Source organism: Artemia sp. Qi Xiang Cuo, chromosome 4 (assembly GCF_049724085.1).
Source record: "Artemia sp. Qi Xiang Cuo chromosome 4, ASM4972408v1, whole genome shotgun sequence".
NCBI lineage: Eukaryota > Metazoa > Arthropoda > Branchiopoda > Anostraca > Artemiidae > Artemia > Artemia sp. Qi Xiang Cuo.
This window is the reverse complement of record NC_142797.1, coordinates 50939197-50964329: the sequence shown is the minus strand read 5'-3', so window position 1 is coordinate 50964329 and position 25133 is coordinate 50939197. Positions and strand designations below refer to the sequence as shown.

The following is a 25133-nucleotide window of genomic DNA, read 5'->3' as shown; positions in this document are numbered from 1 at the left end:
CCTAGTAAATTGTGTTGTCAACTACAAACGTATGCACCTGGCAGGGTATTTTGAACCATCTACCTTCACTCCATCCTCCCTCAAATGGCACTGACCTTTGATGGTGTTTTTATCTGTCTTTTAGGGTAAGACCCCCAGTACTGAAAGAAACTAACAAAAAAACTGGTTCTGCAATGCATCAATGAATGAACAACTTCAGCAGGAGAGGGTTTATCATACAAGTACCAAGAAATGTATTAGAATCAAGACATTAAGGGGGATGCAGATTAAAATTGAGAAAATTTCAGAACTTACTTATCCATTGTAAACTTCTACATGATAGGCTTTTTGGTATAGTAAAAAGTAGTTGAGTTAGTTGAATAGTATTATTAGGAACTGATCACAAGCCTAAGCTATGGGAGGTACTGTAAAGTATCTATCTTTACCCCTTTTCTCTTTAAAGGGTACAGAATTTTATGAAACAAGACAAACTTGTTAAAAAGTGAAACCTTCAGAAAGAGACATAGAACACAGAAAAGGCCTAAAAGAAAGCATACTGAGTCTTGTACTTTTCACTGTTAAAAATTTGAACAGAAAGCAGTTTGGTCATATTTTTTCTAGATTACAGACTATTTGCTCTTATAACTTATGATTATATGTCCTGTTCTTAATTACCCAATACAATAAAAAGAATTCCTACTCTGATATGGTCAGAAAAGGGTTATTTATTGGGTTTTCAGAGTTGATTCCCATAAGTGCATCCCCTACCTAAGTCTGGATTCAGCCCTGAAAAGTAAGTGGATTTCCTTGTATTTTTCTTTCAAACTGTCATTATTTGGCATTACAAATCAATAGTTTATGGGAAACAAAAAACATACAAACCAGCAAAATTAATAAACCATGGGATGTAGTCAAGGGCTCTGTTCAGGCTTTAGTGAGAAGTGTTGTACTCAAGACTTGCTCCAATTATAATTCTTTTGTGCAATGGTCTCTTTATGAGTGATCCCAAATCATTTATGGCCAATAGAAGGAACCATTTTCTGTTTAAACATCTTGTGTATTAAGACTGAAAAGAGAAGCCACTTTTCCCAACTGGGTTGTGATCACAGGAAACTATTGATTTAGGATATGAATTTGAAACTCATCTATTGCAGTCAGGTAATTTTTTTTTGTTTAATTAATCACCTGAATTCATGTCTACAGAAAACTTCACTCTTGCATATGCATTGAATTTATGGCAATAGACAAGGCAATCTTGCAAAGATACATGAATGAAAACCCTTATATTGCAAAATAACTTCAATAGTTTTTTCAGCAAATCTTTACTTTTCATCCCTACAGAGAAAGGAGTTGGTAATTGCCATACCACATAAATAGTACTTAGGAAAATTTCACTTCAGCTATGAAAGTACACCATAATTCTTATTGTGGAAAAAAAAATCTTATTAATAGACTTGTAATCAAATTTTGATTTGTTGACTAGAAATGAATTCATACTATTATTGCTGTTGCTTGAAGGAAACTTCACTTCAGCAATGGAAAAACGCCATGATTTTGTTGTAAAACTATTTTTATCCTATTATTTTACAACGGGAAGCTGATTGGTTACTTAAAAAATTTAATTGGTATTATTCTTAGCCACCTGTTAGTCAGCTTGTTAAAGACTGTATTTAATCAGCGTTACACAAGTGGTATATTAAAGCTATAAGGTTAACTTGGGATTTTCTTGTTCTGAGTAAATTCTACAGTTACCTAGTAGTATGTGAAACTTGAGAGTTGATACTGCTCAAATAGCAGTACCATAGTTTTGTTTCATACAGAATTGCATTAATATGCCATATTGAGTTTTGATATTAAATGAGAATTGGGGTATTCCTAGAAAGTCTGAGTCTTGACTGAAGTTGTACAGGTCCAATCCACCATAAGAGTTTCTTAGGAAAAAAAGAAAATTTTTCCAATTCTTGAAAAATATACCCTCAAATTTCATTTTTGTGATAAGAAAAATGGTATCATGGTTCCCATTTATTAAACTTGTTATATACCTCATAATCAGCACACACATGCATACATTTAATTTATTTCAGGCGCCAAGTGACAGGGGTGCCTTGAGCAAAGGGTGTAAAGCAGGTTTTATTGTAATTTAACTGTAAGAAAATTGTTTAATCACACAAGAGTTGTAAACAGATGAAAAGTGTTTAATCATAGAGTAAAGAATGCTTTACTCTGTGATTTGACTAAGACTCTTTAAAAATGAAATAATTACATGAATGCACAAAGGTCACAGCAAAGATGTTTAGTTATAATTTCTCTGGAAGTTGGAGGGTATGTGCTCTGGCAGTGTGACATCACAAAATCCACCTGGACCCTTTGACAGTTAATTTAACAGTTAAATATGCCTCATACATTTATATATGCATTTAGACATCAATACATAAACTCAGAAAGGATTGTTTCCTTTCTGAACGAAATATACGCAGTTTACAATGTGTAGAGAAATACCAGGAAGTGCTGTCTACCAGGGGGGGTACTGAAGAATAGTTTGCTTACCCCAAAAAAACGTCTAGGCCCAGCCCTGACACAATGACTTCACTATCCTTAAAAAAAGCAGGAGTGGTTCCATAAAACCATTAGCATGGTGTTTGCCAAACCACTTAACTATTGATTAAAGGAAATCCCACTTCAGTGTGGAAAGACACCATAATTCTGTTGTGCAATATTGTATTTATCATTTCACTGGGCAATTTTATTGTTTGACATTTCCTTGTGTCTAAATTTATTGACCATGAAGAAGTTGTTTCGTATTTTATTGCTCTTTTGCTGAACTTCTTGAATTAAAACAAAAGTTGTTATTTTTTATTTTATTGCTCTTTTTTGTTTTAATTAATCTCTTTATTGACTCGCTTGTCTTAATTTGTTGAAGCCAATTAAAACTGTTGAAGCCAATGAACATAGTTTATGAGTAGTTAGAGGATTCATTTAAAACTTCCCTGGGCATACATTTTACAAAATAGTTTTTTTATGCATAAATATTTTCTTCCTGGGACAAGGACTTGTGCTCTTCATGCATGAAATCATCAGTGTAGAAACGTCAAAAATGACTTTTGTTGGATACATAGGTTTTCTGTTTTCAGTGAAAGATGACCAATCCAAAAGGGTACAGGCGTGGCACCCGTCACCTGTTCAGCAAGAAGTTCAGGACTCATGGAGTTGAACACTTGTCAACTTTTATGAAAGTCTACAAAAAAGGAGATATTGTTGATATCAAGGTAATTTTTGGTTTGTTTATTTGAAGTTTTTTTCTTGTTTACAGAACTTTTTGTTATTGCCCTCATAGTTTTTACTCAAGTTTTTGAAGTTGATATGTCAAGCACTAAATTATCTAAGGAGAGAAAACAGGGCAGAAATTTGAAAAAGTTGTTTCATTCAAGAATTGGTCATATAAATTTTGCTCTAAGACTTGTAAACAGTTAAATCTCTAGACACTTCTTTAAAATCCAGAATAACTAAATTTTCCCAAAGTACCCCGAAAGCAATCTTAAGAAATAGTTGGAAATAAGAAAATTTGAAACACTAATGGAAAATGCACAACTGTATTGGCCTCAGGTGGTTTGATCCCTTAGTGAGTTGTTAGTATAAAGGGACCAAACCATATGCTGTTGCTAGGATAAGCAACATCTACTACTATACCTTTTTAATATACCTTTGCTACTTTGTTGTCTTTTCAACTTCTTGCATGTTGTCCACTCAGAAGAAACTAAATTAAACATAATAGGTGATTTTCTTTTTGCAAAAATTTATAGTCGAAGGTAAATTAGTTCAGAAATTGATGTAATAATGTTATTTGTTGCCACCTGTTAGTCAGCTGGTTAAAGTGAGTATTTAATCTGCGTTACCCAAGTGGTAGATAAAAGCTATAAGATTAACTTGTTGGGATTTTCTCGTTTTGAGTAAATTCTACTGTTACCTAGTAGTGTGAGAAACTTGAGAGTTGATGCTGTTACAGTAATAGCAGTATCATAGTTTTGTTTCTTACAGATGCCATTAATATGTTGATTAGTGATGGGATGATAAAACAGAAATCATAATTTCCCTAGTATCAGAATTGAGACAATTCTTTATTTTATTTTTTTAGCTTATTTGTAAATTAAACAAATGGTATCCTTATATTTGTTGTACAAGTACCTGTTGCCTTGACTTTTGGCATGGCTCTTATTGAAATTAAATAAAAAAAGTTTTTTTCAACTGTAAGTAAGGAGCAACATAAAAACTTAAAATGAACAGAAATTACTAGTACATGAGGTGGGTAGCCTCCTGCTCAACACCACGCTCTTTACGCTAATGTTTTTTTTTTTAGTACTTTGAAAAAAACTTGTGGTTTTCCAATTAACGACCCTTGTGTTTTATGAGTCGTTCTTAAAGAATTGGTACAAAATTCAAACTTTAGCGTAAAGAGCAAGGTGTTGAGGATGAGGCAATCCTCTTCAATAACCCCCTTTATGTAATAATTTCTGCTAGTTAAGTTTTAATGCTGCTCCTTACTTTCAGTTGAAAAAAACATTTATTTAATTTCTGATCATTTTTAAATAATCCCAGGAAATTTGGCCCCACCTCCGTGGAGAAATACCCTCCATGCAGATTTATCCTCTAGACAATTCAATCCTGATGAAAATTTACCTAGGACAAATACCCTCAACAACAATACGCGTAAAATTGGGACAAAAAGAGGCAATTGAAATTCTCATGACAATTTCTCCCTGGACAGAAGGGTTGCAATGAAAGAAAGGTTAATATGGTTTGATTGGGGATGAAGGTGGATAAGGTCTCGAAAAATTGCTTTTTTTGTCATCCATCTTCTTTACAAATAGAGAATAGGGTGTTGGGAAGAGGTCGTAGCAAAGGCTTTAAAGAAAATTTGGACACGAGAGGAAGTATGAGTGGAGCTTAGAGCAGATTGTGACGCAGGAGGAGCTTCGGCTGCTGTTTTACGACATGTGGTTTGATGTCTTAGTAAGGTGTTGTTAGTAGTGGTAATAGTAGTCGTATTTCAGCAGGAAGAACCTAGCTTTTAGTTCACTTAATTTTGTCATCAAAAACCATTGATGATAGTTATTTGGAAGGTTTTTCTTTCTAATATAAAAATAGCTTTTGATACTGTTCGTCATGTACTTCTTTTTGATTTGTTGGAAAATCTCGTGGAATGGCTCTTGGCTAAACAAAATCATGTTTATATAAAAGAAGTTTTAAAGCCCAAGTTGTTGACGATCCATCTCGTATTATTCTATTAAAAAAACATAGCAGTACCTCTTATCAATCTGTACTAGAGCTGATACTATTTGATATATATTAATGATCTTCCAAAGTTCCTGCTCTAAAGCAATGAATCGCCAATATTTTTGGCAGGTAATAAAGCAATTTGTTTTAAGGACAAAAACGAGGAGGGCTAACTGTCGTTCTGAAGTAAGTGTTTTGTTATAAATTAAAGCTTTAGTTATGTACTGAATCCTGGGAACTTAGTATTTATGTATCAATTGATTTTTATTTTAAGTATTGTCCGAGGGTTTGGATGTTGACTTCCCCTTCAAATCTATGAGTGTTGCAAAATGTTTAAACAAATTAATAAGAATTATGGATCAATACACCCTCGGAAGGCAGATCGATTATCTGAAACTATCTTTTATTTCGTATTATTAATTTTGGGTATTTCATGCAAATTTTTTATTTTGATTTAGGAATTTAGTTTTAGAAAATCCAACATAAATATAATTTTTTGAATGAAACGGAACGTGATTGGAAATCAACATCGTCACTTATCAAAATGCACACATTTTTTTCCCGGTTGGCTAGATATGAGAGATTGAAATTAAGTATATTAGCTTCCTCTCATTGTAAATAATTTCAAGTTACCTGAATTAATAAGTGAACTGCCTTCAGTGTTTACATATAAACAAAAATTAAACAAGATGGTTCTTTCCCCCTACAGTAGTAGATTATTGTTATAAATTGTAAATTACTTAACAATTCCTATCCTTGTCTTTAATTATTTTTTCTTTTTTTGTTCTTTCTTTTTTTTATGTATGTATTTTTTTTGTTTCTTTTGTGTGTGTTAAAGAGACACGTTGGATTCCATCTCTCTTCATCTACCCTTATTTAAAGTTTATGCTCTTAGTGCTTCGTTTGGTCAGTAAAACAGTTTAAATTGAAACAGTCCAGGAGCTGTTTTGGTTAAGAATCAGTTAGTGTCGATCGGAATCAGGAGCTTATCCCTGTATAAACAAAGTATTTTGATCGCCACTGGACTTGCAAACACAAGCAAAAGCTATGGAAGAGAATGACATTAAATAGGATGGTGAATTCTTCTAGACTTTTTGGATATATTAGAAGACGCTTTGGATAGATTAAAATGAAAGAGGAGCTTTTTTGGTCACAACCTTTGTGTTGAAATGAGCTGTCAGTAGCAACAATATAAGCTTAGTAGATTTGTATTGAATTTCTTTTCAGGGTAATGGTGCCTTTCAAAAGGGTATGCCTCACAAGTTCTATCATGGCAAAACCGGTCGTGTTTTTAATGTGACACAACATGCCGTCGGTATTGTCGTCAACAAGAGAGTGAGGACAAGGTAATTTACTTTTTTTTTGCATAGAAAACCAAATGATTCTGCTGAGCTTAGCGCAAGTGGTGACTTTCACCTAGTTGATTGTTTTTATCATAAAAACTCAAAGGGGTGAATTCGTCTTTCTTAAATGTGAAATCTGTGGCTAACGCCAGAGTTATTAGTTATATCGTATATTCCAGAGTTATTATATATTCCATTGATTTTGAATTGAAGATCAAATATAGGCATGAAGACATGGCTAGTTGTAGAAAAAAGCCGAGACAGATAGTCCGAGTAATTGAGAGGCAAAAAATATTTAAATGGTGGGAGTAAGTATGACTTATTGGACAAATACTTGTGTGTTAGTTTTTGGAAAGGCACGCCTGCCTTGTCTCAGGCAGGTTGACCAAGAATTTAAAATTGACATAAGCCCATTATATTGCCTGGAATGAGAGGCAAACAAGGCACGCCCACCTATGGTCTTAGGAAGGTTGACCAAGAATTTAGAATTGACACAGGACTATTAATTTGCTTGGAATAACAGGCAAACAATCATTTAAGGCCATCAGGGAGAATTCTAGTTGAAAACTGATATTTTCCATGGTTCCCTTTTTAAATTCAAATTTCATTTCATACTGATTCAGATTCATCATTAAAATGAAGTTGTATCTTCTCTCGGTAAGATTATCAAAAAATCTGACAGCCTTAAAATAATTATCTTTTCACCCCATAGCAAAATTTATTGAATTTTACATTTGATTTTTTGTTGTTGATGCCTTGTTGGCAAGTTCAGCATTCAGCCTTGCCTGACTCTGAAATTCCGCGATCGTTCCATTATATGTGATTGTACATTTTTTACCTGCTCGTTGTGACCGTTTTACTCCCTCCCAAGAAGCATAATGTGTTGGTGCTTGATTTTACTTATGATGAACGTGCTGCATCACCCACGGCGTTGTAATATCTCCTTTGAATTTGCTAAATTTTGCTTAAGGGTAATAACTTGTGCTTTTTTTATAGTTTGAAGTTTTGCAAGCAACAAACATTGTTAAACAAGGAATCCTGTGCTTGTTCAGAACGAATTAAAAAAAAAAATGTTTTAGAATTTGGTTTATGGTCAGGTGCACACAGTTTAACCACAAAGGGGGGGGGGAGGGGATTGAGGCATAAAACGGTGTTTTTAGACTAGTTTTTTCACTTTTCTGTAGGGTGGGGTAGCTGCTCTCTGGAGCAATCTCAGTGTTAGACAAACTGTTTATTCTAATATTTCCACTAGTGCTGTCCGTCTTTGAGTACCTAGGCTGGCGTCAAAATTGGGAATATCACAACTTAAGCCTTCATTTTCGTGATAATTTTCCTACTATCATTGGGCATAAGAGCTACGCGCCCAAATGCAAAGCGAGGGGAGAGGGTACCCGAATGATCACAGTGATTCCTTTACTAGTTGACATTTTAGAAAAATCACATTAGAATCAGATTAATTGCGGCGTTTGTGCTCAGTAGGGTGGGGTAGCTGCTCTCTGGAGCAATCTCAGTGTTAGAAAAATTTTATTCTCACAATAATATCACAATTTTAATATCACAACTTAAGCCTTTATTTTCGTGATCATTTTCCTACTATCATTGGGCATAATAGCTACGCGTCCAAATGCAAAGCGATGGGGGGGGGGGGGACATCCAATTGATCTCAATGACTCCTTTACTAGTTGACATTTTAGCAAAATCATATTAGAATCAGAGAAATCGCGACGTTTGTTCTATAATTTGTAGGGATGGGTCTCTTAGACGGGACCTATCTCTCAGAAGGAGTAGAAGTATATAAAAATTATTTTGAGAAAAATGTCAGTTCAAACTTTTAGTTGAGAATTGACTATATTACCCTATGTGAGAAAGGTATGAAATAGGTAAATAATAAGTTGTTTTTTTGTAGGATTATCCCCAAGAGAATCAATGTTCGTGTTGAGCATATCAGCCACTCAAAGTGTCGTAAGGATTTCTTGGAACGCATGAGAGAGAACGAGAGGATCAAGAAAGAGGCTAAGCAAAGTGGAAAGTTCATCCAGTTGAAGAGACAGGTGAGGATCTTAGATTAAGTAGTTGCTCATTAATCCATGCCTGCTGTTCTAGTTTCAGCTCAGCAGAGCTACTCGTCACCGTATCTAGGCTAAAAATTCAGCCGTGAGTTCGATTTAAAATCTGTTGGAACGATGCGAGTTGGTTTTGACCGAGTTAACTCATTGAGGAAAATTAGTGGGTTGGGTTAATGCTACTACATAAAAATTGGTTTTTTATTTACGCCTGGTGCAGTGGTCAAGATGTTCTGAATGAAATAGACGCCATTGGGTCCAACGCAAAAGACTGCTGGTTTCGCTAACTCACAGGGCAACTGAGTCCCTGGGTAACTCACTTAATAGATAGTTTACTGATCGATTGTATAAAAATTATAGCGGAGATGAGAATAGAAATTGCACTATTGACAGTATTAACAAAATATGATTTTAATTTATGGGAAAAAAAACTAAAATATTTAAAAATTATTTACCTGGGTTTTTCCAAGTACGAAAAAATAAGAGGATTAAAATAAAGTAAAGCAGGTTATTAAAGTAAATTGAAGAGTGAAGTGCAGATTGACTGATTTTTTTTATTCCAATTTGTATTGCGTTTAGTTTTTCTTAGAATGTACTAACGTAACGACCAAAGCAGTGTTTCTCTACGCTTTTAACTTTTAGAACTCTGAAAATAGATTACACCTATCCTGGAACTGCTGCACAACTAAAACCCAATATCTTAGATACTCTTTCATTGTTGCTCATTTTCTCACGGAACTTCTCAATGACCATATTGCAACTTCTAGAAGCCAAGGTTGAGCATCCCTGTTGTACCTTGTCGTTTTTCTTTTTAGATTAAGCGTATATATTTCGTGTTTATTATCTTTTCTTTAGCCCTTGTGTTATTTACAGTTGTAAAAATATTATAAAAAAGAATTTAATCAGAAAGAAATGCCTTAATGGACTGCTTTCATTACTCCTACTATAATCTCAGTACACTGTGTAGCCCCTGAGTCCAATGCATTGACGAACATTTCTTATCCTCCTCACCCTACTCAAAGCTTCTGCTTTGTCTCTTCAGAAATGCCCAAAAATTGAGGCATTCAAGTATTTTAACTAGTTACAAAGTACAATGTAGGGAATATGTTTCAATTCAACAACCATTATGTCTTTCTTGCTGGTCACTCTTTTCTTATGCTTGATTCACAACATGGGATATTGAGCTCAAGAAGGATTCCATTGAAAGATTTTTGACGCCAATTTAATGTTTAGGCATCGTCTTTTCACAAGTAAATAAGGATTTTAAAAATGAGAAGACAGGGCATCATAAAAAATTGAACAAGAACCATTGGCCTATTGAATTAATCTAAATTGACTGTTTATACATGCAGCTGGATTACTTTAGATTAGTGCTGTTTTGAGTTGCTTCACACAAAGAAGTAGAAGGCTGTTTGGCTTTGGTCCGGTATATTTATGATGAAAGACATTTCTTTGAATAAACTATGATATCTAACTTCGCTTGACAGTATCTGACAAAAAACAATTGTTTCCACTTAGGGGTGCTGCTAGGAATGTATTGCTAATTTATTTCATTTTAAATTTTCAGCCCCAGCCACGACGTGAAGCCCACACTGTCAGTCAGGAGAACAACGAACCAATCTTTCTTGCTCCAATTCCTTATGAATTTGTTGCCTAACTTAATAATACAAGTTGTGCTTGACTAAATCTTGTTTTCTCCTTTTTTTGGACTGTAGAATTTTTTCCTTCCATGGTCGAATCCTTATATCACAATAATCATTTAAAGTTAGTAACTGATTTTCTCTCGTGGAACTCTTTTAAGATCATGGTATCTTATAGTATTGTGCACTCAAATCTTTTGTTTCAAATTATCTCTAAATGTCAAGGACAAATGAAATTTCATGTTTGAATCAGTTAAACGGAAATTTGCACAACCATGTATATCTAAAAAAAGCCTAATGCTATTTTGCTAGAATCATATAATTGTAAAAACCAATGTAAAAGTAAATGAAAAAAATGATATTCTTATTTAGAAATATTGGTTTCATTTATTTCTTTTTTTTTAATTTCGATTTATATTGGACAGTGGCTGAACGATCCATTTTGTCAAAAGGACCCCCCAAATTTATTTTTCCTGAAATAGCTTATGTTTTGCAGACCAATCTAGTTATAACTTATTTATTAGTCCAAAAAGAAAAGAAATTGCTTATTCTCAAAAAGTCTCAGGATAGATCCAAGGAAACTTAATATGTTAAATGCAATATAAACTCTTTGGATTTTTCTAATTTTGCTTGGTAAAACTACTTTGACGGCGTTGCCATTAGTCATATAGCTCTTATACTAGTTTTGAAGTGCCAAAGACTCCCTTCTGTCAAATTTCTTATTCTCTTTCGGATAATTAGTCATAAACTTTTCCTTGTTGAATAAGCTTCATTCTTTACGGTTTGAATTTGCTGACTTGCAATTTCTGAATTTACATAGACATTTTACGCGTCAGGGAGTAGTGTCTTTTGTGTATTGGCTATAACACAAAAAATGAAATCGAAACAAATCAAACGCAGCTATGTAACATAATTTTGAAAGGTTAGGATAATTTATTTTGTAAGGAAAATAGGCTCTTTAGCAGGGTAACTAAATAAGCCAAATCAATAAGCCAACAAAAAAAATTGTTATTAAAAACAGTATCAGTTACTTCAAGATCTTGACAATATTATCTTTACTGAATGTATTTGTTTAAGACGTAGGCTTTTCAATTTTGTTCGTTTCTTAAGGGGATACGATACTTACAGGATCACGCTATCACATCCTTTTTAAACTTTTTTAGTTAGTACGGAGAAACTATTTAAAATTGATTGGGGGTCTTGCCATAACAAGTAGAGCTTGAATAAAAGATCGGTATAAATGCCAGAAAACTAAAAGCCGAGACCAACTTTCCCGGAAGTCTTAGGAACCATTGAACTTCTTCCCCTTTGTGCCGGAGATAAGAGATATTCAATTTTAATAAAACCGTACATTATTCGAAAGTGTGGTTCATGTTTTTTCGATTAAAATGAGCAGATTTTTCCTTTAAAGTTCGGGAAAGGGCATTCCTTAAAAATGTTCTAGCATACCTACTAGGAAAACGCTGTAAATCGTATTCATATGTATGCCGGTGACAATAAAAACAGCAGTTAATAAACAGACGAATGATAATTGTTGAAAACTTTTCGGCTTTCCGCAAAAGTTGTCTGGTTGCATTGTCATTTTCAATATGTTTACGATGTAACCACTGACATCCTTTGGGTTAAAATACTTAGAATAATAGAGAATGGGTTGGTTTGTGTAATTCACACTAGGCATACTAAAAGAGAAGAGAAATGGTGGCTTCCAACTTGATGGTTTCGATCCGGCTACATGGTAAATAAAAAAGTGACCAGCAGCAGAAGAAGTGGATGAGTTCTGTCAAAGATGATGATACCTGTAAGTGCAGGTAAACTTTATTTGATTTATCTTTCACCTTGTATTTATTTATAATATGTATCTTTAAAAATATATACTTTTCTTTACGTGTGAACAAGCTTATATTCAAGTAATTTAATATATCAAATCTAGGTAGTATTGAGTTTCACTTGACTAAAACTTTGAATAATTTTTAAGATCTGATCACTTAACATTCTTTTTTGCTCGAATTACCTCCGTTTTAAATGGCTGTCTTATCTCAGTCTTCGCTCAAAAATAGTAATATTCTGTTACAGAGGTTGTAAAACACTTTTTTTTTTAATTCAAAAGCAGGCCAAGGTACTGTTAACTATTATTTTATAGAGTAAAAAATACAAGTAGTTTAATATATCAAATCTAGGTTGTGTTGAGTTTCAATTGACTGAAACTTCGAATAATTTTAAAGATCTGATCACTTAACATTCTTTTTGCTTCGATGGAGTATCGATGTTTAACGTCTGAACGATTGCAATGAATTTGAATACTCAGCTGGAGACTATTGTGTGTAATTCAAGGGTGAGACTGTTGTGCCCAAACCAAAAGACGTATCTTACTTTTGTCAAAATTCGGAAAATCAGGAATATTGCTGTAGTAGAGCTTCATCCACTGGTCGCGTATGCAGTGGCCAGAGGCGATTTCCAGCATTTTTATTGGGGGACAAGAGGGGTCCATATCGGTATAGTCAAGGGACTTGCGATATATAATAATTTTTTCCTCCAAATTATTGGGGGACAAAGGCCCCCCCCCCCCAACGACACTCCTGGCAGTCGCAACTGTGGTTGAGCGGAATCTTAGCTCATATGTGATTTGGATTAAAAAGTTTCAGTATCTGTACATCTACCATGCTAGATTCACCTTATTTTTTAGGTACGAAGATATTCATACTTTGTGTATTCATTTATACTGCTTAAAACAGCACTTAGCCTAATTTGTTTGCACCTCCAAAAGAATCTGAAAATATCGCCTATCTTTTTTATTCTGAAATAGTTATGCTGATTTTGGTGTATCGATTTTTGCTCTTCTGTGAAATAAGAAAAGTGCTAGATACATCCTTTTTGTTGTGGGAATGAAAAAATTACTTCTGTTTTGATTAAAACTGCTTTTAGTATAAAATAATGTATGAACTTACCAAACATGTATTTGCACAAATTAAGTGGTCTCTCACGAATGTTATTTTTAATCCTGCTCTTATTAAGTATCTATAAATAATTACTTCGTGTTCTCTATGTGAGACATAATTTTATTTTAGGATTCCCGATATATTTGTCAATAACAAGAATTCGGATGGCAGTAGCGTTTTACCACTGGAAATCCTGTTTGCATGTGCAATATAAGAACAGGACTAGGGAGTTGCAAATATTCCGCGTTTTACTCACTATTATTCCTATACCGACCTCCCATTCTTGAATTCCTTAATTTTATTCTCATAGCGCTTTTTTTTAAATGATGTATAGTATACACATGCTGTGTTTGCAACCATCATACTAGAATTATTAACTGCTGATTTTTCTTAGTATGTGTCGCTTATCGCTTTACCTGAGAATGGTATTACTGAATATGTTGTATGTTAGAGGATATGCTGACTAAGAAGCTAGAAACTGATGTACATTTTTGGCGAAGACTTGATGGAATCACGGCAAGTTCGTGTCTTAATTTTAATTTTTCCATGCTACCATGTAAATTGCGAAGCTCCCTTATTTTTTTTGCTTCTTTTTGGTATTAATGTAAAATAACTTAAGTACTCATAGAATTCAATATATTGAATGTTAATAGTCATATATTACATTTAACGTAGATAATTTCGGAGACCACACTGCCTTTACATGACGATAAATAAAAGGAATAGCGATAATAGCGACACACAAAAGTTGAACAAATCAAACAGTAGCACTCAACCATGCCTCTAAAATATTTTCTATAAAACCTGCCACTGCAATAATTAGCTCCCTAGAAGAGGTCTCCAAGATACCTGGGAGCCTTGGTGCATCCCTCCCCCCCACAAAAAAACTAGATAGAAAAAGCATCCCCCCATATGCATAATACATAGTACATAATATGATAGGGCATAATTTTAATAAATGTTGATAATGTCTCTTTTTTACACTATAGTTAAGCGTCCAGAGAGGGGAACTGAGCTTTATCTCCGAGAACAAAAATACTCTTTGATGTTTCTAATCTTCCCTGTAAAGAATTATCTGAATCCTCCTCCCTTCCTAACGGTAATGGTTGTGTTCTCATGTTCCGTTTTTTAGGTCATTGCTAGTACTAATTTAGATGCTTATTTTTCTTACATGACATTATTAATTTCTATAAGAAGTAATAATAGATCTGGTCGTCCTTAAAACTAACTAATTTCAAGAAATGAAGCCTTATCCTACCAAGATAGGGATAATCCAACCTTTACAAACAAAAATTGGGTTGAATAAAATTAATGTATAAAGCTAAAAATTGTATTATTACAAAGGCGTCCTTAGAATTCTCCAAAAAAAATTGCTGGAAAAAGGTTTTGATACTTAGAAAGTGTGATTCTTGTTTAAAATACTAGGTCGATCTATATTTCTACTGGCATTTTACACATCAAGGTTGAGTAAAATCTGTTGTACTGTTGAATTACCATCTTGAATTATCATCTTAATAAAATACAGCAACCTAGGGTACTAAACTTTAATCTAGTTGTATGATGCAGATTGACAAGCATATGCCTGAATAATTTTATGTTGCAAATTTATCTCACTGAATGTATTTGACGTTCATTTTAAATGAGTTAGGACTTCTTTTAAAGACTGTATATTTATTTTTGTCTTTAAGGTGCAATTCCATATGAGAAATTTAAGTAGACAGGCTACGAAGAAGTATCGCCACTGAACAAAGTATTCAATTGGATTTTTAATGCGTACTTCAAGGCCCGGACTTGAAGACTTGAACTTTTGAAGACGTCGACCCAGTGGATTTCCCAGGGGCCCAGGGGGATGCCGAATCTCCATAATGTAAGTGTTGAACAATTATTGTAATGCCACAGACCGAGATTAATATGCCCATAATTTTGTTCGGACGCCACCAAGGGTCATAGAAATTCACCAATTAAGACATGGATGATAAATACTGGCTTGTTTGCTCTTTATCTATACAATTTATGCCCTTTTCCTTTCTTGAAATGCTATAAAACGGTTAGGGCGTATAATTCCTACAATTGGGTAGTGCTGAACAGAAATTCCCATGTTTTGCTGATAAATCTTACAGAAACCTGGTGATTTTTCACACAATATTGTATCGCCTATAGACCAGTTTACAAGATTTGTGCTAACGCTTTACTTTGTGTATGCATCATATTAAGTAATTGAATAGACATCCTTTCTAGACCCATTCTGAAACCACGCCCAGAAATCCTTCAACTCCTTCCCCCCTCCCCCTTGACCACGTATGTATAAAGCCTTTGGACCAGGTCTTAGAAGCTCTAGATTTTTACTAGAAATGTTCTAATTAACCCCCTCCCTCCCGTGTAAAAAGTTTCGTAGTCGTGGCTGTTTCCAGGCGTACAATTTAAAGATTTTTTTTTTGGTTAGAAGAAGACACAAATACCTCATTTACCTCTAGTCGTTGGAGAATAATATTTTGTAATCTTTTAGTGTTTAACGTTTATTTCAAGTGTAGCTTTTACGTAGCATAATTCAAGCATCATCGGAACCATAAACTTTTAGAAAGCAATAGTTCAAATTTGTGATAGTCATTTGTGTAACGGTGTATTTGTCACTGTACGATTAACACACGTAAATCACACGAAAAAATACAGCAACACGTAGCAATTTCCTATAAAATGACCCCTTAAACAGCTCAGGATGATGTTCCAGTGCCCCACTAGCAGCAGGGGAAAAAAAAAAATAGAAAAAAAGATGACACATTACTGCTATCCATGCAAAAAAAGTGATTTTCCTTGTAATTCAAGCGTGTAGTTTCTGTAGTTGTAGTTTCCTGTAAGCGATCTTAAGCCAAGACGATTCCAATGGTGTACTTTTTGATCCAACGCCAGTTTAGAGGCTTCAGGCTAATTTTCGAAATTATCTTGAACTTGTTTTGAAAATAGCATTTTACTATTAAGACTAATTTAAATAATAGTTACCATTCCTGGATCAGCTTGAAATGGCAGCCTTTTCTCACTTGCCAGTTTTTTCGTTTTTTAATTTCTGTTTACCATGGACCGTGGTTCGTCCTTTTCTAGGTTAAAACCATAACTGCAACCACGAAAATATTTTTACTTAATTTTTTTCTGTACCTAGTTCCTCCGTTGCTTTACATAGCGCCGAAGCTAAAAGAACCGCTTTATAAAAGAAGACAATAGTTTTATTTGTTTAGTTTTATTGTTAATAGTGCACAATTGATTACCAACTCAAATTTAACAAAGGCTGATCAGAAAATTTAGTTCGCATCTGAGAAAAAAAAACATCACGACATCTTGCGTTTTCTAGTAAAATAAAAAAAATGCTGTAAAAATCTAAAAAAAATATTTGTTTTTGATTTTTTTTTTATCTTGTTCATCTTTTGCTTTATATAGCATCAAAGCTAAAAAGCACCGCTTTTTAAAAAGCGATTTTTAAAATGAAGTTTTATGTTTTTAGGTTTTTAACTAGACTGTGTCTGGTAAACAGATTTAATCCTAACCAATTTATAAATCTAGACACAGTAAAAGAATAATGTGATGTCTTTCGCACTGGTTGAATCCAATAAACAAATAAACTTTGAATTTAAGTTTAACGAATTAAAATTATTTTCGGTTTTTGTAGATATGCTGAGAAACATTGGATTATCAGCGGAGCTAGAAATATTAATTTTTTATTAAGCTAGATTAAAGGACTTGACATTATCATTTTTCGTGTTGTTGGACCTTTACCAGAAAAATAGTAGAACAGATTCCGACTGTGGCTAAAAAGTGGCTATAAGTAATTTTTGAAAAAATGAATAGAACTATCATCAAACTGAGTATTCTTAGCTTGATTCAAATGATGTATAACGTACTGTTTGAACAAATATGATATTTATTTTGTCACTACCACTGATCACTTGGTAATAAGATCGTTAATTTTTCAGTTTGTTTCGAGACCGAGTCTTGAAATACGTTTATATTTACAGGTCGTTTCAGTAATCAATGAAGAATTTAGGAAAGTCTGCATTTGCTTAAGCTATTCAGTATTTAAAAAATAAAGGTAAATGATTTTCATACATGCACGAAATCTATTTTTTTTTTAACGAAACAAATAATAGTTCAAAATAGGGACAGGTCTTTTTATTAGACACTTTAACAAAAATACAAAAGGTCTATATATTTCGATGACATAGTTAGTTATCATCATTACTAGAGTTATTAAAGTATTTAAAAATAAAACAAACTATATATCAAATAAAATAATCCCTTCTGGGTCACAGCAAATTTCCAGTCCATTGACTTAAAAAGTTCATTAACTGTTTATTTTTTTTAACAATACGTTGAATAAAGGTGGTAGAACTGTCTTCTCTTCTAAATAAAAATGAAATGTCGCTGAATTTATAGCTGTTAAATTTATCTTATTCTTCTAATCGCAAATTAAATTTTGCTGATTCTATAGTTGGTCTGTTATCCCCATGTATACGACGTTGGTATTTTTTCCAAAATCACGCTGCCTTTTATATAACGAAACAAATAAGTTATTTGTTTCGTCATAGAAAGGCAATGTGGTCTTGGAAAAAATACCAATATTTTTTTTAATTTGTTTCGTTCAAGTACTTAAATTTTGTTTCATCATAGAAAAGGCAGTGTGGTCTTGGAAAAAATACCAATATTATTTTTTTAATTGGTTTCTTTCAAGTACTTAAATTTCGTTTTATTGCTCAATTGCTGTTCTGGTTTCCCCGAATGTCATTTACTCCAAAAGTAGCCTTCCAAAATTTGAAAGATTGATTACATCAAATATGTTGTTCTGAATTTACGTAATCTATTTGGGCCTGCTAACTTTTTTTTTAAATGCACACTGTAAATCCATAACAAATATTGACAAAAAAAGAATATTATTACTCGACACAAAAAATAGCAAGTTCGTGGCCATTTCCATGGTCTATTTTCAATATAATACAAGTACAAATAATGATAAAGCAAGACTCCACATTAAATATCCTAAAATGAGTTATACTCTTTTCAAAATGGATTCTCGATTTCAAAATGGAGTACCAAACTTCGATTTCAGAAATTTATGGTATTCTTCTCTGCTGGCTGTTTATATTTTTTTTCTCACCAAAGGATAATTTCTCATTTAATTGGGCCGTATCATTTCTTGATTTTTTTTAAAAGAATCTGTTCTTTTTATTATTTTATTATATAGGTGCATTATATACACCCTTATTGTTTATTACACCCTTATTTTACTAAAATTATGGGCAAAATTAAATAGGGCAAATTACGCATACGGGGCCTATATTTTTTCCCTCACATAGATTGAAAATCAATTCGTGAGTCCTATCGGTTTTGGAACATTTTTCGATTTTTTTTTAATCTTATCTTGTCATTTATGACAATTGGATGATTAATTGATTTGTTAATCATTTAAAAAAAATTACTGACTGAACGTTCTGCTTCTAGTCATTTCATGCCAGTCTAGATACCTAGCTGAATACTCCTTTTTATTGCAAACATCTTTTGTCCCTAAATATTATGATGATACTCGATGACGAGTTTGATATGCCCTTTGATTGACAGTTTTTGTCAATTCAAAGGGTCCATGATATCTATCGAGGCATTTGTCTGAATGTGTTTATACATTTTTTGGTTTAAACGACAGTCATTTCTTCATGTGATGAAACTTTACTTGCAGGTAGAATTCGTATACTTTATTAACAACTGTCTATAAATTTATGACCACTGGAGATATATTCCACTAAAATGTTATGACCACTGGAGAAATTTATGACCACTGGAGATACATTCCAATAGAATTTCATGTATTGTGACGATTGAAATCTTCTTTTTTAAAGGTAATTCTATGCATTACAATTTACTCATTGCTTCCATTTTAAGTGTGTCGGAATATTATTTTTGCAGGGATAGGGGGGGGGGGCTAGGATAAAAAAAGAATGTGATTAAATCAACTAGTTATTTCTAGGGATTATTTGGATGAAGCTAGAGGGGAGAGAGGCCTTTATGCATGGTTCTAATTTTTTTTATGAATATCCTGTCAGTACCTAGTTTACATTATGTTTTACAAATGTATTTTTGATAATCTAGGGGGCAGGGGTAAATTGGTCATCTTTTTCGATGTTTCCAGTGAAAATACCAAAAAGGGGCATATTTTAATAGAAATACTAAAAAACAGGGGTTTTCAAATCAAAGGTGGTTGGCATATGCCCCCTTTCCCCATTACATAAATATAATGAGGATAATATGCTCTTAAACAGCAACACGTGCAAAAAGTAGCAAATTCAGTTTTCATGATCTTTGGCTCAAGCTCGTGAAAAGTTTCCAGATTTTTCCATATTTTTTTTTTAGCAGTCATATTGTAACCATAGTTATTTCACCCTTTTATAGTGTATATTGACAATCTTTCTTTAAGACTCTGACTAATGACCCCAGTGGATTTTATTTATGTAACCTTAATGTGAATGTTGGATAACCTAGTTAATGCTTCTTTATGTTTGCCATTAACGACAGGTCAAATTCAGTGCTAAAAGCGTATGGTTGACAAAGACATGATAACTCTCTCAAGCATTATTGAAATTACTGACTTGTTGGATCTCTTATTTATTGGATATCTATTCTTTCTTGTTCATGGAATGCTAAGAAATGATCAAGTTATTTAAATTTTACGATTAGATACTGTAGAACAAGAGTTCCCATCTGCTGTCGATAAATCTTCAGACGTTTTCCCCTCCCTCTGAATCGGGACACAATCTTGCAATATCTTTAGAGTAGTTTGCGGTATTGCTGCTGATATTGCTTTCTTGTATAATGCTGAATAATATTATCCACATGTTTTCTAACCTAATTCTAAAATCAGCTCAAGAAATCCTTCATTGCTTCTCATTCGGTTACTTACACACAGGGGCGAATTTCAGCATTTTTATTGGGGGGGGGGGGCAGAGGAGGTCTATATCTGGATAGTCAAGGGGCATGGGGTATATAATAATTGTCTCCACGTTATTAGGGGGGAGGCAACTGTCCCCCTGCCCCCCACAAACGACACCCCTATGCACATGGGAGGGTTATTTTTTTCAACGGGGTTGTCTCCAGGTGAGGGGGCACATTGGGAGAAGATAAATGATTCCGTAAGTCCAAAAAACCAAGAGATGGGGGTCAAAAAACCAGGAGAGGAAAATCTACTGTCGATTTTAGCTCTGCGTAGTTTTTTCTATGTCTTACTATTTATAAACCCAACTTTACGAGCTCTGCTCTCTATTTAAACTAATTTTTTTTTCGATTTTTAAGTGAATTACTTTTTGTATTTTAAGTCTGATGTTACTTTCTAAAATCAAATCCCCCAGGTTTTTCCGTCTCATAGGCTGTAGAAAAGTTATGTTCTTTTCTAAAGCTATTTTCTTTTCTTGAGGCTTTTCTTTGATCTCTGTGAGATTTTTAAGAAAAAAAGAATTTTGAAGATAGAGATCAATTTCTTCTTACCTCAAGTCATTTAAGTGTGAACTGTTGAAACACATAATTGTGCAATAGAAATGTGTTGTTTGTTACACAAAACGAAAATTCCATGTATTTCTCAAAATTTTGACAAGGTTGGTTTAGTGTTGAATATTGTTTTAAATCGCAACGTACCCTTCAGCAATCTGAAAGGTGACCATTTAAACTTGTGCTAATCATTTATTTAACGAAATATTTCCGTATTTTTTTTTGTCTCATAAGTAGCAATATTGTAAGCTCCTTGGTAACTTTTGTTCTCTCTGAGTGCGTCAAAGAGTGTAAGGAACTAATGAGTACCTCAAGTTTGTTGAACCGAAAAAAAATTGGGCCTAAGATAAAAACAAGGTCAAACTAGGACAATTAAAATAAAGGGTAAATTGCCTCAAGCGTTAACATTTTATTTTATATGCCTATCCTCTGTAGGCTACCTTTGTTGTAACTATTTATAATTCTAAAAAATTCAAAAATAAAATATCTTGTTCACGTTTAGAAAATTTCTGGTTGGATCCAAATAAACTTTAGCTTCGTCTCTTGTCAATTTCCCTCGTTTTTTGGATTTCATCAATAAAATGAAGGAATAGATTACAAGAATTTAGCTGTGAGCAATTTTTCAATTAAAAAAAAACGGCTTCATCAAACTGAAGTCCTATTTGATTTGTAATGATGTATAACATGCTGTGGTTGATACAAATATGATATCATTTCGTCACTACCACTGATCGCTTGCTGAAAAAATTTCAAATTTTAAGTTTGTTTTAACTCAGTGTTTCATTATCATTTCGTGATTTCAGGTTGTCTCAGTAATCAATGAAGGATTCCCGGAATTTCAAAGTATCTCGAATTTGCTCAACATACTCTATATTATCAGTTATCAAGGTAAGTAGTTTTATGTGCGTACAAGACAAAATATTTTATTGACAAAAATACATGACAAATAAATTTCTAAACTGGTCGACGGAGAGCAGAGCTCGATGTGTAGGCTATAAACAAATATAAGAAGATGCCGATAACAAATACAGGATATTAAAAAAAAAAAAAAAAACACAAGGTAGGAGATAACAGGGGAGGCCACCCCAGCGCGAGAACACCACAGCACAATTCATACTAACATCAATTATTCATCAATCCCGACATCCAGACAAAGAACCATTTTTGAAATTTTTTTTTTTTCAAAGAAAATCTGCTCTTGAAACTTGAAAACGTTTCTACTAAATTAAGTTTATTACAATATGAGAAATCTGGTATCTGATTGAGAATATAGCTCTTTCTGATTTAATTGGAGGAAGGTGATACTTCTTGGAGCGGACGTGGTGGGCAGGAGAAATGGGAATCTTAATTATTCCCAAATCATGGAAATAATTTGCTGAAGATTGAATATCATAATACCAAATTGCTGTATGCAGGTCTTTCAGCTGTTTAAGATTAAGTATATTGAGAAAAATATATAAAGTTTGGGTTTCCGAGAGATTTTTGAAGCCTCATTGGGCGATGAACAAAAGTACCCAGAATTCTAATTTCCTTATTTTGAATTATCTGAAGAGCTTGCAGATGGACCCTAAATGAGTTGAGATAGATTACAGGGCAATAGTTTAGATATGATTCAATTAGAGAATTGTATAAAATTTTAAGAATGGAAAAAGGAAACATGTTTCAATCTATGAAGACAACCTAAGTCGTGGGCAAGTTTCAATCTCAAATAATCATAATGCTTACGGAAGGATAAAAGCTCATCGAGAATAATCCCAAGGTAACCAAATGAATTTACTCTTTTTACCTACTTTGATTTACAATTAACTCTTCTATGGTAATTTACTGTCCGCTGTGACCGCCCAAAAATCATGAATTCGGTTTTAGAAAAATTCGGAGCTAGGTAGTTACATGCAAACCATTTGTTCAAAAATTTCATTGCTATCACCATTTTCTCCACCAACAAAGATGGGGTTTTAGCTTTTACTGTCACCGCCATATCATCTGCAATAATTACTGCTAAGCTACTATCTTGGGGTAAACACCTCGGAAGGTCATTTATATACAAAAATAGTAATGGTCCTAATGCTGATCCCTGAAGGACTCCAATATCATCAATAACAATATGGCTTGACAGGTGCCTATTTATTTCTACCTAAATTTTTCGACCATGCAGATGAGATTTTATTAGTTCTAGGCCTTTTTAGAAAAGAGTAGACACATGATTATCATTATTTAGTGAATCGTTAATCTATAAAATCAGTGCAGCAATAGCTTGTTCAGTAGAATGACACGATCTGAATCCAAACTAAATTTAGTATATAAATTCCTTTTATCAAAATACGAAACAATTCTTTTTTGAATAATTTTTTCTAGAACCTTAGATATTGGGGAAAGAATAGCTATTGGGCGATAGTTGCCTACATCTGTCTTATCACCTTTCTTATGAATTGGAATAACTCGTGCAGATTTCTCTACTTCTGGAAAGATCCCTGATAATATAGATGCATTTAGAATGTGAAGTAACGGAACATGGATATGTTCCGTTGCACAAATATTCTGAAAGAACAAGTTCTTTCAGAATATTTGTGTAGAGCCCATCTAGACCTAGGGAATTGCCACTTTTTAAATTCGTAATTACTTTCTGGAACTCACCGAAAGTAACAGGGACCAGGAACATACTAGAATTTTCCGATGGCGGGAGATATTCTTTATATGAACAAAAACAGATTCAGAGGAATTCAGTTCAACAGTAGTCCGAATATGAGAAAATAATTACAAAAATAATCTGTAAATTTTTTGGAAAACAAATTCCCAACTCTGTGAATGGAATTCTGTTTCTGTGAGTTTAATGTTGTAATTCTATTGGTTATATATAGCATTTAGCCAATCGAATGTCTAAACTGTTCATGATATTGAACGCAGAGTAATGAATGACCTCATATTAATGATAGTATATGCCGAAAGGCATATACTATCCATGCGTCAATGAATGAATGCATCGAAGAATATACTATATACTATAACGCGTCAATGAATGAACAACTTGAGCGGTAGGGCGTTTATTATACAAGTACCCAGAAACAAAACTAAGGTTTGGGTAGTGTCTAGGGGTAAATTGAAACGGGGATCCCATGGACGAGAAGAAAAAAGCTGGAATTTGTTTGAATGGTCACTGAAATATTAAAGGACTCATTTACCTTGAAAGAGTTTTTAAAGTTATGTGCACCCGTTTCTCCCTTATGCCTGACTTTGGTCTCCAAAGAACTTGTCTTATCGGTATTCCGTAAATAAATTTGAATAGCTAGAATAAGTGAATATTTAATTAATATTCTAAATACAAAATTATATAATAAATACGAGCGGTAAATATAGGATTATATGAATTGAATTCTTGGAAATCCTCTTTTCGTCAAAGCCAAAAGACGAGAACATAACGCCAGACTTGGAAATCGTTTTCTTTATTTTAGTTTGTGAAATCAAATCCCCAAAATTTTTGAATGTCACTTTATTTAGTCAATTATTATTATGTAGTTCAAAAATAGAATATTTTGCAATATTAAGTTAGAATTAAATATATAACAAATAACAGCTGGACGATTCCTTTTTATGCTATTATATATATACCTAAAGGGAGGAGGGAGAAATGAACACCTTTCTTTCTCACACTCTCTTAATGTGAAGATAAATTACTATTGATTTTTGAATCACAAATGCAAGAATCTTTAGGTTTGGGGCAATTCCATAACAGTGCTTTGTACTGCTGTTGCCTGTTGATAGAAATAACAGAGTTTTAACCTGAAAAATTGATTTTAGGGATTAAAATTCAAAGCATGAGGAGAAAACTGTTGCCAGAGAGCCAAGCTCTCAATGACTGAGCAAGCCAAAAGGATACTGATATCACTTTTAGATTGATCTTTAATATAGAGGAATCTAAATCATCCTTATAGTGTTCTTCTTATTTACAGAACCAGCAGGAATGATCAAATCAATGACGAGGCTTTTCAGTGGATTGAAGAATATTTATTATAACAGGTAAGTAAATATTAAGTTTCCAATGAACTGCTTTTTAAAAAAAATTTTTGGCTTTTTTCAAATAAAATTTTTGGCAAACTTGGTAGTTATGAAATTCGCTTTTAAAACATGTAAAAATTAAAGTCCTGCCGCATTATTTCTTTCTTTTGTGGCTACAACCCTGTTCTTTTTCAAACAAATGTTTTGACAATTTTAAAAATAGATGGAAGCACAAACTTTCACGTGTAAATGAAGGTCTAAATCCAATACTGTAATGCTAATACTACATTCTGGTCTAGAGTAGTGATGATTAGGCTACTATTAATAGTGCAAATTATAGTTTAAGAAATTTTATAATGAATTTTTGTTTTTTGTTTTTGACTCAGTTTGATT

At 33.3% G+C, this 25133-nt stretch overlaps 1 protein-coding gene and 1 long non-coding RNA gene across 3 annotated transcripts in view; both read left to right on the top strand.

The window, feature by feature from the left end:
- The window catches only part of RpL21 (ribosomal protein L21), a 226683-nt gene extending 216341 nt beyond the window's left edge, over positions 1–10342 (top strand). For both annotated transcript variants that reach the window (XM_089087576.1, XM_089087575.1), the window contains exons 2-5: positions 3111–3245; positions 6478–6596; positions 8500–8644; positions 10224–10342. In XM_089087576.1, coding sequence (XP_088943702.1) covers positions 3117–3245; positions 6478–6596; positions 8500–8644; positions 10224–10313 — 483 coding nt within the window. In that variant the 5' untranslated portion in view covers positions 3111–3116 and the 3' untranslated portion in view covers positions 10314–10342. The remainder of the gene's footprint in view (positions 1–3110; positions 3246–6477; positions 6597–8499; positions 8645–10223) is intronic.
- Positions 10343–11307: 965 nt separating this feature from the next.
- Positions 11308–25133, top strand: part of LOC148953209 (uncharacterized) — a 48657-nt gene continuing 34831 nt past the window's right edge. The window contains exons 1-6 of the long non-coding RNA XR_016141700.1: positions 11308–12104; positions 14921–15099; positions 17237–17310; positions 18949–19108; positions 21551–21635; positions 24695–24761. This is a non-coding gene — a long non-coding RNA (uncharacterized LOC148953209). The remainder of the gene's footprint in view (positions 12105–14920; positions 15100–17236; positions 17311–18948; positions 19109–21550; positions 21636–24694; positions 24762–25133) is intronic.